Source organism: Malaclemys terrapin, chromosome 13 (assembly GCF_027887155.1).
Source record: "Malaclemys terrapin pileata isolate rMalTer1 chromosome 13, rMalTer1.hap1, whole genome shotgun sequence".
Classification (NCBI taxonomy): Eukaryota; Metazoa; Chordata; order Testudines; family Emydidae; genus Malaclemys; species Malaclemys terrapin.
The window spans coordinates 3,852,636-3,867,095 of record NC_071517.1 but is presented as its reverse complement, the minus strand read 5'-3'; the positions used below and the strand labels follow the sequence as shown (position 1 = coordinate 3,867,095).

At 49.5% G+C, this 14,460-nt stretch overlaps 1 protein-coding gene across 3 annotated transcripts in view; it reads right to left on the bottom strand.

Moving 5' to 3' along the window:
* The window catches only part of SLC39A11 (solute carrier family 39 member 11), a 255,447-nt gene that overhangs the window by 229,144 nt on the left and 11,843 nt on the right, over positions 1–14,460 (bottom strand). For all 3 annotated transcript variants that reach the window (XM_054047612.1, XM_054047615.1, XM_054047614.1), the window contains one exon: positions 1,895–2,053. In XM_054047612.1, the coding sequence (XP_053903587.1) occupies positions 1,895–2,053 (159 nt within the window). The remainder of the gene's footprint in view (positions 1–1,894; positions 2,054–14,460) is intronic.

Genomic DNA, 14,460 nt, shown 5'->3' with positions numbered 1-14,460 from the left:
AGACAAGCACTCTCATTTTTTAAGTTAACCTCATGGTTTTTGGGGAGACTGAGTCATGATTTTTGAACGATTGGTGTTGCCAATGCTGCAAATTACATCTCAGGATTGAAACAAAGGTCTCACCTGGACTGTTTGGAAACCACTGCCAGCTGAAGAAACAAAACAAAACAAAAACAAAACAAAAAAGGAAAGAGCCGACACTTTTCATGTGTGTGGCCTAAAGCCATGTTCAGCACAGACACTGACTTAGAGAAACCCAGGGAAATGTAGTCATTAAATCTCCCACAGAAACTGATTAGTATCTGGCTTCTGCCAGAATGGAAACTGATATGAGGGTTAAGAAAAAAATCCATTTAACTTCATTAGCCAAAACACAGAGTAACATCAACACTCCTGATGCTTTGTTGCCTGGCACTACTATCGAACAAACAGCCACCTCAGACCTTTTGAAGAGCTCTTCTAGACAGCTAGTAAAGCCAAGGAAATCAGTGTTTTTATCACCAGGCCCTACAGGTTACTTCAGTTTATCCTTTTCACTTGCACCAGCTGAAGGAAGGTTTAACCAGGGCAGCCTTTCCACCTCTCACGAATCTCCCAGTAGTCAGTGTTTTAAAGCTCCAGCTCCTGGAGTCATGTTACAAAACGAAAATATCACTTTTTTTTTTTTTTTTTTTAAATAAACAAGTTCCTAGCCTCATGATTGCAGAGAAAAAGCTTGAAAGTATGACTCAAACATACCCTAAAGGCTCAGAAAGCAGGATGCAAGGGGGGGGGATTTTTAAAAAAATCTCATGATTCTTTTGAGGGTTGCTTCAGGATTTTTGAACGGTGGGGGTTGGCGACACTTCACCAAGCTGAGCGCAGCTTTCATAGCAAAACCCTGAAGCCATGCAAAATCTATCATGGGGATCCCCAAATACCATGGGGAACAGTCTGAGGTAAGCCCCAACCCTAAACCAAGCCAACGGCCAGTGCAGCCAGCTGCACTTACATCCCCACTGCTGCCGGACAGGGCCATCCAGGAGCACCGCACGTTCGACGTGGGAGGGAACTGTCCCACTCTACTGGGTGCTGGGGAGGCCTCGGCGGCAGTGCTGAACCCAGGTCTGGGCAAAGATGTCGACAAACTGGCGAGAGTCCAGAGGACAGCAACAAAAACGGTAAAACATTTAGAAAACCTCAGCCGGGAGGAAAGGGTAAGAAAAACGGGGCCTGTTTAGTCTTGCAAAAAGGAGACGGAGGGGGAGGGGACCTGACAGTTCTCAGAGATATGAAAGGCTGCTATAAAGAGGGCTCTGATCAATTGTTCTCCGTGTCCACTGAAGGTCACACAAGCAGTAATGGGCTTCATCTGCAGCCAGGGAGAGCTAGGCTAGAGATTAGGATAAAGCTTCCAATTATAAGGGAGTTTCTAACTTTCTAACCTTCCCCAGGGAGGCTGTGGAATCCCCGCCATTGGAGGGTCTAAGAACAGGTTGGACAAACACCTGACAGGGACGGTCTAGGTTTACTTGGTCCTGCCACAGCACAGAGGGCGGACTTAGTGACTTCTCCAGGTCCCTTCCAGCCCTACCTTTCTACGAGTCTATGAGCCACTCCCCTAAGACAGCACACGATTTAGGTCAGCAGACCTCTATTTGCTACCTAGGGAATCTGCAAGAGGGGGGAATCAGCGGTGGTGACAGCACATACACTGCGCTGCCCGCTCAGAGACCAGACTTTACTCTGCCGTGTGAAAGGCAGGCGTTCAAGAGCAACACGTAACCCCCCTCGTGCATCCGGTAACGTGCAAGTCAGCTAGAAACGGGCTTCCAGCGGCCCACAGTCCCGGACGCAAACAGGGTGGGAGACTAGCCCGAGGCCACTGACAGCAGACAGTCAGACTGCTACTTACCAGCAACGGGAGGAGGAGGTCGGCCAAGTAGACAAAAGCTGCTCCCAGGGTGAAGCCAACAGCTACCGGGAAGAATGCAAAAGCCCCGAAATCCCCAGAATCTTCAGCCAATTCAATGGCAGGGGCCAGCAGGGACCAGTAAGAAGCAGCTAACATGACCTAAGGGGCAGAGAACAGAACCAATTCATACAGGTTATGGGATTACCCCCAATCGAGATCAGGACCCTAATGCGCTGGGTGCTGTACATACACGCAATAAAGAGACAGGACAAAGGTGGGGGGGGGACTGAGGCAGAGGGTGACCAGCTTTAATTCTCACAACAGCTCAGTGCAGAGGTGGGAACAGAAGCCAGGTCTCTTAATGCCCAATCAGGTACCCTGCCCACTGGACAGCACTGCCTCTGCTTCAACACCAAGGGTTTCGTTAGACTCCCAGCACGCTGCCTCTCACCCACAAATAACCCCAACTCCCTCCAATCACCTCGCTCCAACAACCCACACTCAAAAAACTTCCCTCCAGGTTACTAAATAACCCTCCTCTAGCGGGAGGAAAAGAGCAAACCCCCTTCATGGATTCACCGTGCTGACCTCTGCTCACTTAAGACTGGTGAGCAGATTCACGACACACCAGACGTTAAATAAATGGGCGCGTGCACATTGTACAGACAGCGCCCGCACTGTTCCGCTAATACACTCCTCTGCTAATAGCGCTTAGCTACTGTCCAAACTCCCAGCTGCCTCCAGCTTTCTGGATAGCACCGGCCCTGAAACAGTGCTCACAGCGGCTTGCCAGGGCGCACACCTAGCAGGCTTCCGTTCACGCCAGCCACAAACGCTCCAGCCTATTCACCGTCGCTTTTGCCATCGTACTTGGCAACGTGAAAAGTGTGACACGACCACTCAGACTGACCGATGAGAGTCGAGCCAACTTCCGCACAGAGCCGTCACTGAAGTACAACGAAGAAAGGAGAAGGAGATTAAGCGTGAGCGGTGCAAAGCCATCAGTTTTCACCCAGCCAGCCGTGAGGCAGGAAAACAATTGACGCGCGCACACTTACTTGCTAGGCTCATCCTTCTGAGGATTAACACGTCCGTAATAACCCTTCCCAGAGGGGAGCAGCGGGAGGGGAGGGGGAGGACTGGATCCCATCCACATACCAGTTCTTAGTGACGACAGGGAATGCCAGAGACAGAGGCCTCTGCACAGCACACTAAAATATGAATGTCTTCTCATCTGTGTCACCTGTTTTCACCACAAAGCACATTCAGGGATGCTTTAAAGAGACCCCATCAGGTTGAACTAAACATAGTAACACAAGCCTGGGGTGTTAACAATCAACACCTTGTGTTATTAAAACGAATGGCCAAACCATTCTCCTGTGTTTCTACCATTAATGCAGATTGAAATGCCAAAAGTGACCAGTTAGTGATTGAAACCAGATGAGTCAATTTCACCTACTAGTTCTCAGATCTACCCACGGCTCCTATCACCCAGGTACCTAAGCACTGACATTAACTTGCAACGCAGGGTCTGGAACATGGACACCACAGGCCAGTATTTGATTCCCAGCACACATAAAAACCTTATTTCCATTAGAGACTAACACATTTATTTGGGCATAAGCTAAAACCCACTTCATCAGATTTTAGCCCACGCCCAAATAAATGTGTTAGTCTCTAAGGTGCCACAAGGACTCCTAGTTTTTGCGGATACAGACTAACACTGCTACCCCTCTGAAACCTTATTTCCATTGGTATTAAAGTATTGGGGGGGGGGGGAGGCTTCCATTGGCTTTAAGGTTTTGCAAACCTTTGGTTTTACTAAAACCGGAATCGCAGGCTTAAATCAAGCTAAGATTATGTCTTTAAATAATATAGCGGGAAGGCTTTAAGAAAAAGGCAAGGAAAGTTAATTTCAGTCTATTCAAGCATCGTGCATTTTGACAGATTATCAAAAGAGTCAACATGCGCTAGGACTGTCCAGTCACCAGCTCGGAACCATGAGCAGTTGCCAAGCCAACCTCAAGAAACCGCTTCCTCCAGGAGACTTGCGCAGAATGGATTTTCACCTCGAGCAAAGCTACAGAGCAACCCCACAGTGTCACCAAAGCCTGAATGACAGACAGACATGCACACGCCCTCCGCAGAACAGCATATGGGAGGGGGAAAGACGAACCTCAGGCTCTCCTTGAAGAGAAGACGTTGCAGCTGAATTGAGAGGCCAAGATTTGAGGGCTACGGAAGGGCCCAGATTTATGGGAAAGTCGGGTTCCAACCCTCCCCATCCTGGGGCAACTGATGAGGGCGTGACCCCTCTTGCTGCCCTGCCCCCCCCCTGGGGGAGCTGCACTGCCAATGGCTCCCCCTGAACCCCTCAACTTCTGAAGGTGAGAGCCCATGGAGGGGGGACAGTCAGCGTTTGCTCGCTTTGGCGGCAAAATTCCCATTGGGCTCAGCAAGCACCACAGAACCAGCGTCTTCCGCTCCACCCTAACAGGACTCCAGCCTTGCTCCCCAAGGCACCGGAGAACCGCCCCCAGCACGTGGTGCTCAGAAATGGGCTCCCCTGAGCTCACAGGAAGTTGCTTAGCCTCCACTGCCCTCCTTCCATGGGTTATGGGGCCTTCCCACATCGCCCTCTCCAAGACACCGCGAGCAGAGGACAGAACGTAGCGCTGTGCACGACACGGGCTCCACCCGCTCCAAAGTGACCTCCTGTGAAGCTCAGTTTCTTGGGGCTGTAAAAACAACACTACACAGGGACCCCAATCCAGAGAGAGAGGTGCATCCCTCTTGCAATATACAGGACCCACCCCTTGCCACAGGAGCAAGTCGCTGCTCCCCCACAGATGTCCTGGGTGACCTCGGACAAGTCCCTTTGTCTCTCTGTACCTCAGTTCCCCATCTGGAAAGTGAGGATAACAAGGCCTCTCTGTGGCAAGGATAAATGCATTACTTATTGGGAGGCGCTCAGATACATGGGAGACACAAGATGGGTTGATTTCAGTTATGCATTGAAGCTGACCGTCATGGCAGGCAGGAAATCGATCAAAATCCACAGGGCTCCAGTGACCCGAGAGAGACTCTCTAATCCAATAAGAGGGGTCGGGGTTAGTTATATGGCACTTTCTCTACCAGCCCTGCAAATCAGTTACCAGAAGAGCAGGGGAGCGGATCCAATCCGGCACCCACCCCCACCCCGCCCCAGCCTCCATCCCCAGAGAACAGTACTGAGTCGACAGGTGGAAGGGGAAGGCAGGAATCCAAGCAGTCATTTGTTCATTCAGCTCCCCACGCTGAGCACGCCTGTTGCTGAAAAAAGAACAAGTTGTTCTGCAGCGTTTCCCAGATGACATGGCATGACACCAGCCACGAGGGAGAATTCGGCTCATCTCCCCGGGGCCCCGAAAAAAGAAGAAGTGTTAGAAAACAATGAGAGAGATCTACATTCCTTCTGAAAGAGAGCTAACCCGTGCTCACTGTTTCAAATCCAGGAGCCTCAACCGATACACGTTCCTTGCTCTGGCCAGGGCACAACCCACACAGCTCCTACTGACTTCAGCTCAAGCTGTGGGTGTCCACGCCCCTCTGAAAGTCAGCCCCAAGGTGGGCACTCAACGTCCACAGGCACTTCCTGTTTTACTTGTGTCCATGCACTCTGTTACCCCGGTGACGGGCATCGTATTTAAAGCCTACCTAGAAACCAGCCTCAGGACAAAGTGTTCTCATCAACTGGCAACTGCTGGCTGGCCTATGTGAAAGGAGCTTGGAGGGGGTCTCGAAATGGCAACTAGACGCCAAACCCACCAGCCAACGGACAGTCTCGGTCACGGCTCTTCTTGATCTCAGCCAGAGGCTGGCTCCAAAGGGGAGGACAAGACACGAGGACAACTCCCCACTGACTCCTAGAGCGGTTCCCTCCACACCGGGGTTGAGGACGTTTCCACTGCTGCCCTCTATTCCAGGGTGGCACAGAGGTTCCAAACGCTAGGTAGAGATTGCTAATTAACAGAACGTGAAGAGAGACTGAAGATCTGTTGATGAAGGGAGTCAGTTATATTGTCCGGGTCGCTGCCCCATCGCCACGTCTGTATGGCCAACGCTATCAACAGCGAGAGCTTTGGGAAGCGCAGACAGGATGCAGGGCCAGTGCCGGTGCTGGCTGCTTTCCAGTTTTGTTGAGAAGTATTTTGTTGTTCTAGCTTGTAGCTACTGTGCATGCGCCACTCATCCCCCTACACACACACACACACCCCCACACCCTTTCTTCAGCCTCAGAATGGTAGCGGAACCCAATCTAGGTCAGCTCTCTCATCTAAGTCCCCAAAGGCCCAGCACAAAACTTTGGACTGGGATCCTCCCATGAGGTTTCTATAACCTGCCGAGTCTTTATAGCATCCCATTAACACCCCGTTCAGAGAATTCTGGCTAACGGAGCAGGCACAACAACTGTAGATTTATAGGACCAGGGTACATTTCTGGTCACAATCAATACAGTAGTCAAAGGATCCAACAGCCTTTGTCAGCTAGAGAGGGAAGGGAAACAACTGTCCCAGATTTCTTTGTTCGATTGGTTGTGTCTTTGAAGGCAGATTCACTTTGGACAGAAGACTTCCCTTCGGCCAAGTGCTCCAACCTCCTCCATCTAGCCACCAGCCGCACCACTGCAGCGAAGGGGAATCGCTAAGACACCAGTTCCCCTAGGATATTTTTGTTTCTGTGGCTGCTTATAAACAGACCAGCTGAGCGGGCAGGGGTAGAAGGGAGAGACATACACAGGCTTGAGGGAGCGGGGACACTAGATACTGCACTGATCTGCCGGGATGCCCTGAATCTCTTTAGGGTTAGTCCATAATGAAGTCAAGAGAGTATGGAATAGTTTTAGGCTTGATGCACAGACCTCCTCCTGTTAGTGCAGGATCAAAATGACCACAGGACAGTGGGTTTGAAACCCACCCAGATCCTCTATGCAGCTTCCTGGATAAAGGAATTCTGTGTGTACTCACATACGCGCACAAGTTAACTCCTTGCTAAAAGTACTGATCACACCAATGCAAATGGTAACAAGTGAGGAGATAGCAGAAGTCAAGTCATTTCATCACCCCATTTAGGTGCCACTTGGCTGTTCCCTTCCCCTAACCTCAACTACTTTCCTTCCACCAGCACAATGCACATCTCTTCATCCATATCCTAGAACCACCAATGGGCAGCCTTGAACTCCAACCACAGGGAACGTAGGGCTTGGTGGGATTCATAAACGAGACCGCACGGAATTCTGCAGGTGCTTTGGCATCAGCTTAAGCAGCAAGATAACGGGGTCAGTGCGAACAGCTGCAAGAAGATTTCCTACACACTCCTCTGCAATGGATCCATTCTGCCCCAGGACGCCTTCCCTGGCCACTGTTGTGCCAGGTGGAGATGCCAGTCCCCGGTCTACATTTGGCCCATAAAAGCTTTATTAAAGTAGCAGAGAAATCCATTCCCCAGATTATAGTTAAGCAAGAAAGGAAATATCAGATCCTCAAATACACATCCAATATGCAGCAGAAATACAGACTTCATCAATTTATTCATTTCATTTCCTCTCCTCTCCTCTCCCCCCTCCCACTCCCTCGGGTGTTAGATGTACCGGGCTGGATTAATCAAAAATAATCAGCCCCATTAAGAGCCTTCAGCAGGTTTGGCGTCCCCTCAGCCCCCAACGATCTACAGTACTTGCTTTTGGAGCCATTCAGCTATGGAAGGAAACTCATTTGTGACAGACTCCACCGGGAGTCTTCTCATTTGCCACGAAACAAAATTAGTTCTTTTTTTAAAAAGTAAAATCAGTCTGAGGCCTGAGAAAAATATCAGCTAAGAAAAACGCTTAAGAATTAACAGAAAAGTTTCCTCAGCTTGGGATCAAACCAATCTTCTGGAGCCAGGCCTTCTCCCAGCACCCAAGTGGGCACTTTTCTAGACCCTCCCTTGAACAAAAAACAGGGAGAAGCAGAGGCTGAAGTTATAGAAACACAGGGCTGGAAAGGACTTGGAGAGGGTCATCCAGTCTAGCCCCCTCCGCTGAGGCAGGGCCAGGCAAACCTAGACTATCCCTCACAGGGTTTGTTCAACCTGTTCTTAAAAACCTCCAATAATGTGAATACCAACACCTCCCTTGGAAGCCTGTTCCAGAACTTAACTACCCTTCGAGTTAGACATTTTTTCCTAATATCTCACCTAAATCTCTCTTGCCACAATTTAAGCCCATTACTTCTTGTCCTACCTTCAGTGGACATGGAATAATTGACCACAGTCCTCTTTGGAATAGCTCTCAACATATTTGAAGACTTATCAGGTCCCATTCCCGCCATCTTCTTTTCTCAAGACTAAACATGCTCAGTGTTTTTAACCTTTCCTTATAGGTCACATTTTCTAAACCATTTATCGTTTTTTGTTGTGCTCCTCTGGACCCTCTCTCCAGTTTGTCCACATCTTTCCTAGAATTGGAGACGGTACTCCAGTGCCAAATACAGCAAGAATTATCTCCTGCGTCTTAGACGACACTCCTGTTAATACACCTCAGAATCCTACTAGACTTTTCTGCAATTGCATCACGTTCAATTCAATATTCAACCTGTGATCCACTACAAACCCAGATCCTTCTCCACAGTACTACCACATAGCCAGTTATTCCCCATTTTGCAGCTGTGCATTTGATTTTTCCTTCCTAAGTGTAGTCCTTTGCCCTGGTCTTTCCTGAATTTCATCTTGCTGAATTCAGACCAATTCTCTAATTTGTCAAGGTCATTTTGAATTCTAATCCTGACACCAGCTTGGGGTCATCTGCAAATTTTATAAGTACACTCGCCACTCCATTATCTAAATCATGAACAAAGAAAACTGACTAGTACCAAAGCCAGGACTGACCCATGTGGGACACCACTACGTACATCTCTCCCAGTTTGACAGCAAACCACTGATAACTACTCTGAGTACAGTCTTTCAACCAGTTGTGTATCCACCTTATAGTAATTTCATCTAGACCACAATTCCCTATTTGCTTATGAGACTGTCATGTGGGACTGTGTCAAAAGCCCTACTAAAAAATCACAATATATCACATCTAGTGCTTCCCCCCATCCACTAGGCCAGTAACCTTTGTCAGAGAAGGGAATTAGGTTGGATTAGCATGATTTGTTCTTGATCAATCCACAATGGCCATTTTTAACCTCTTTTCACCAGGGATGGGTGCTCTGTCAGAGAGGAGATGGTTTAGTGGCCCCGGGGATGAGAGGATGAAATTCATCAAAGGAAAACTTCCTAACAGCAAGATCTACTCTGTTGGGGGAAGTCATGAGAGGCTCATTGTTCAGTATGCAACTGGCCTGAACAGAGCACCAGGAAAGAGGCTGCAAGATAACCTTTCACAAGCAAGGACCCAACCGGGCATCGCTTCCCGTTTCTTCTGCTAGGAAAATACAGAGTGAAGTGGTCAATGAACTGGAGATGCCTTAAAGCCTGTGAAGTTTGCAAGCCTGTGTACAAGAGCCGTCAGCAAGCAGAAGAGAATGAATCCACCTTCCTTATACTTATGGCCTGAGCATCTGCCTATGGCAAAGAAGCATGCACTGAGCCACTGGGACACGTGAAGTGTCTTTTTAAGAGAAGCTTTAGACCCCAGCCCTCCAGGGTATCTTGTAGTCTTAACTTCCCACACTTGGTAAGAAAATGGGCTGCTACACTAGACAACCACAGCTGTCATTGAATACTCTTTAAAACCGCTTTAAAAACCAAAACTAAAAAAGGGAAGACTGTAACACGAGCCGAGGGAAAAGCTCAGTGGAATCACATCGTCACTTTAAGGGAAAACATTGTTTCTCCAAGGAAAAGAACGGGTCAGTTTCTGCGCATTCCTGTCCCCAATCTCCGATCTTGCTGACACTCAAGACAATGGTCAAACTTCTACTAGCGTCAACATAGGCAGGACCAGGCTCCAGGGATAGACATTACACTGCTTCCTGCTATCTCTGCACCCCTAAACAAAGACGCCGAGCTGGATTTCCAACAACTGGCACTACTTGCTCGGAAGGAAAATCTAGATTGTAGTGTGCCTTGGAGCAGGGACTGACTATCTTTGTGCTGTTTATGTACAATGCCCAGCACAGAGGGGTCCTGGTCCACAAATAAATGATCATCTTCTGTCTCTCCTACGCCAGATGTACCTCCTACATGGATTCCCTGCCTGGGGGCACCCTATCCTCTATCCTCCCTTCCCAACCTTTTGTTATGGGTACATGGGACTGGAATCCCAACACTTTTTTCTGCTAGAACATAGGGTCGTGGTATGGCAAAGGTGGTCCTACAGCAGCACCTCAGTTATCTGAGTGCAAAGCACCTGGACAGAGCTACCTAAACCTCACCTGATCTTTGCAAATAGCTAGTGTGGGAAAACAATAACCAGATCAGCTCCATCTTGCAGTCCTCACTCAGGCGAAGCTTCCACTGCACCTCAGAGCAGACGCACGAGATTATCTTAGTTACGCTGATCTACAGCTGCAGCCAATCCAATGAAGTCACTGGTGTGTATGGCGGACGCTCACCTAACTACAGAAATCAATGGCGTTTGCCCAAGGACTAGAGGATTTGACCCAATACGTTAAGTGACAACACGAGGGGAGAGGGGAATAAAAAAAAAAAAAGAAAAGCATCCGTGGCTGTCTGACCGCGATCATTTTAAGCCACTCATGCAAGATGCTCACAAGTTAACTCAAAGATTAGAATTGACACCCAGAGAGCCGATCATATTAAGAATGCGATACCCAATTGCCAGCCCTTGTAATTGTCAAACTCCGACCCCCTGCCTATTCATGAGAACGTCCCACTAACCAGCAAATATAATCTTTTCCTAGTTAAGCGCTACATCCAGGCAGCAGGTTTGGTATCCTGCACTCGAAATACAATGCTCATCTGCTTTCCCCAGAATTCAGACATTTATCGGGTTTATTTTCCCTTCTGCTGGAAGGGCTGAGTTCAGCCCAGGGCCGTCACACTTTGCTTCTTTCCTAGCTCAGACTGTGTGTCCAGAAGTGAGCATCACGATCATCTAGGCTGCAAACGACAGAACCTCACCCATCCACTCCTGTAATCGGCCGAATACCTCTGGCTGAGTTACTGAAGTCCTCACATCTTGATTTAAACACTTCAAGTTACAGACTCTCCATTTACTCTAGTTCTAACCAGCTAGTGACCTATGCCCCACACTGCAGGGGAAGGTGAAAACCCCTCTGCCAGCCTGACCTGGGGGGGAAATTCCTTCCCAGCCCTGGTGATCAGTGAAATCCTGAACACGAGGACAAGACCCACCAGCCCAACCTCCAGGAAACAATTCTCCGTAGTAGCTCAGAGCCCTCCCCATCTAGGGTCCCACCTCCAGACCTTGGAGATATTTGCTAATGGCAGTCATGGAGAGGCCGCATAGGCCATTATAGGCCGTCTCATAGTACCATCCCCTCCATAAACCTATTAAATTCAGTCTTGAGACAAGTTAGGTTTTTTGCCCCCACTGCTGTTCCAAAGCTTCCTCTGATGGTGAGAAACCTTTGCCTAATTTCCAGCCTAAACATACTGATGGCCAGTTTATATCCCTTGGGTCTTGTGCCAACATTGGCCCTTAATGTAAATAACTCCTCGCCCTCCCTGGTGTTTATAGAGAGCAGGCAGACAATGGTAGGGAGGATGGAAACTAAAGAGACCAGGGTTCAGTTCCCTGCTCCACTACAGAGCCCACTTGTGACCTTGGATAAGTCACTTCATCTCTCCAGGCCTCAAATACCCCATCTGCAGAATGGGGATAAGGGACACTTCCTTTCTCTGCTGCAAGCTCTTTGGGACAGGGGCCGTCTCTCGTACGGCGTTTGTACGAGCGGACGTTCTAGCACTAGAGCATGCAGACCTGGTCTGAGCATGGGTAGGTACAGGGATGATTACCAGGGCCCTGATTGCACTCCTGCTCCCATCACTGCTGCCCCCAGTGGAGAGGAGCCAGAGGGAAACACCTGGTCAGAGTCACTGCGTAACCTCTGTTGCTGGGATCGGAGAGGGTATTGCTCCTCTATTCCCAGCACATCCCTTGGGGAGGTTCTGGTTAGGAAGCCCTCATCCCTGCTATGAGTATGGCCAGCTTGGTCACCCACCCAGCTGACCCTCCGGCTTCTAGAGCGCCTTTCATACCAGTCGCTCAAAGCAAGCATTCGAGCCTCCAACCCCAACACGCCCTTATGAGATGGGAAGTCTTAGCCCCGCTCGGCAGACAGGGAAAAAACAAGACAAAGCCAAGTGAAGTGACTTGCCCAAGGTCACCGAGCAAGTCTATGGCAGAGGCACAAATAAAACCGACTCCTATTTCCCTGCTCTGTGGCTCCACCCACTCCACAAGACATTGCCTCGGGATCGATCAGACATGCCAGTGGGAGTTCCCATCCAACGCAATGTCCAACTGAAAGAAACCCAAGAGGCACCAATGGGCTAGTACAAAGGGAGTGAAAAGAAAAAAAACAACCACCCCCCTTCCCTCCCTTCCCCGCCCCACCACACAATTCTAAGTGACTGGCTACCATTGGAACTACAGCTAGCCAGGGCCCAGACAGAGACAGAACCAGACGCTCAGCTGATCTTCAGCAATCCAAACATACAGGGTGCGCTGAGACATGCAATGGGAGCTGGGCATGCACCTAAAAGCAGAGTTTGGCCCTTGTACGCTCATGCATGGCTTTAGAATGCCTCGGAAACAGCATTAATTTGGAGATGTTAATTACAAGATGCTGAATGCTCCGGAGCCAAGACGGAATGATGTCCATGAATCCGCCGGCTGCTCTGAACCCGAGGAGGAAGAGAAGGGAAGGGAGAGCATGAAGAGTGGCAGGAAAGGAAGCTGGGCATTTTAATACAAAGAGGTCTCTGGCAGCCCAGACACCTTTGCTGAATGTGTCACAGTAACCAGAGATGGCAGCATCTCTTGCCAGCCTGAGAACGAGCAGCAAACAAAGCCAGAGAGTGGATTTGTTTTAATGTGCTAGCTCAATAACTCAATGCAGCAGGTGTGCACCAGCCTTCCCTAGCAAAGACGGGGCTTCCCAGAGCCAGACTCACATGGTGGCTGTGCCATGCACCAATTTTAACCAGGGAAACGAACCTTCCCCTGCCTATTATTTCCTGGGTACTTCTATGGCCCCCATTAAAATGCTATTGGAGCATCTCGCAATGTTTAGTGTGTTTATCCTCACAACACCCTCGGGAGGTTGGGACTAGTTCCCTTTTACATATGGGGAAACTGAGGCACAGAGCAACCAAGTGACTCACCCAAGGCCACAAAGACAGTCTGTGGCAGACTGGGAATTGAATTCAGGTCTCCCAATTCTTAGGCTAGCGCCCTAACCACTAGACCATCCTTTCTTAGCACCAGGAGCTTCCATCTAGCCAAAGACTGGGCACAACAATCTGTCAGAGAAGGACCACTCTATGGTAATGCAAACCTCCCTGCCAGGGAGAACACACCTGTTCTTGTCAGCACCGGTGGTGGCATTTGTCCCATGGCAGCCCCCTCCAAAGCTCAATTCCAGGGTCCTCACTAATGGGACCTTGAGTTTCACTTTGGCTTTCACTTTGTCATCAGGGACAAGTAACAGTCACCATGCCGGGGGGGCCCCCTGCGATTTCACGGTGCCAGCACAGCGACCAGGAGATCCCAAACGAGAAGTGCATTGTACATTGAGAGGTCTCCCATGCGCCGGAGACAAGACGCCGTCGTTCCCACCTTGGTGTAGCTAGCCAAAGTAAAACCCAGGTGACTGCACACGGGGTTACCCTTGACACTCGATACCAAGTTAAAAGCAGTCCTCCGTGCCTTGTCTGCAGCAGGATTTTCCATCACATTAGCTATCTCGATGCACTGTAAAAAACACCCCCCCATTTTCGGAGCGAAGACAATCTGTTGCTAAGCAGCAGCACGGTACGTTGTCACCAAACCACAGGGCTGACGCAAGACCAGAACGCAGGCTTTTGCCAGGGTTTCATCGGCAGCGGCAATTTTAATGATGTACCAGATTAGAGCCACAAGTCTTGCAAGGGAGGGAGAAGGGAGATCTCCAGCAGAAGAAAATGTGTGGGGTGGAGGGAGACACTCAAGAGAACATTTTATCGGCCAAACTTTTCAGCACGAAGAAACTTTGCCTCATTAAGGTGCCGATACTAAGAATGGGCCTCGCGCTTGGGAAGGCATCTCAGCTTTGCATGTTCCCAACCCGGTTTTATCTGGCCCTGAAAGGGAAGATTCAACGCCGGACAAGCCAGACGCTGTTTAAAGCTCTCCCCTTTTCCAAGGGCCGTGAACTGAACGCTAATGCAGTGAGGGACGATGGAACATCAGGCCCCCTGGGAAGCTGACTGTGCGTTTAGGTATGATAAACTTCAGTGGGAATAGACAGCACTTCTCAGACTCACGCCCTCGGAGCACATGATGTCTGGATCCCACATCAGATGCCCACCTCCAGATTATTAAGACCCTATCACCACGGTAACTAACCACCTCA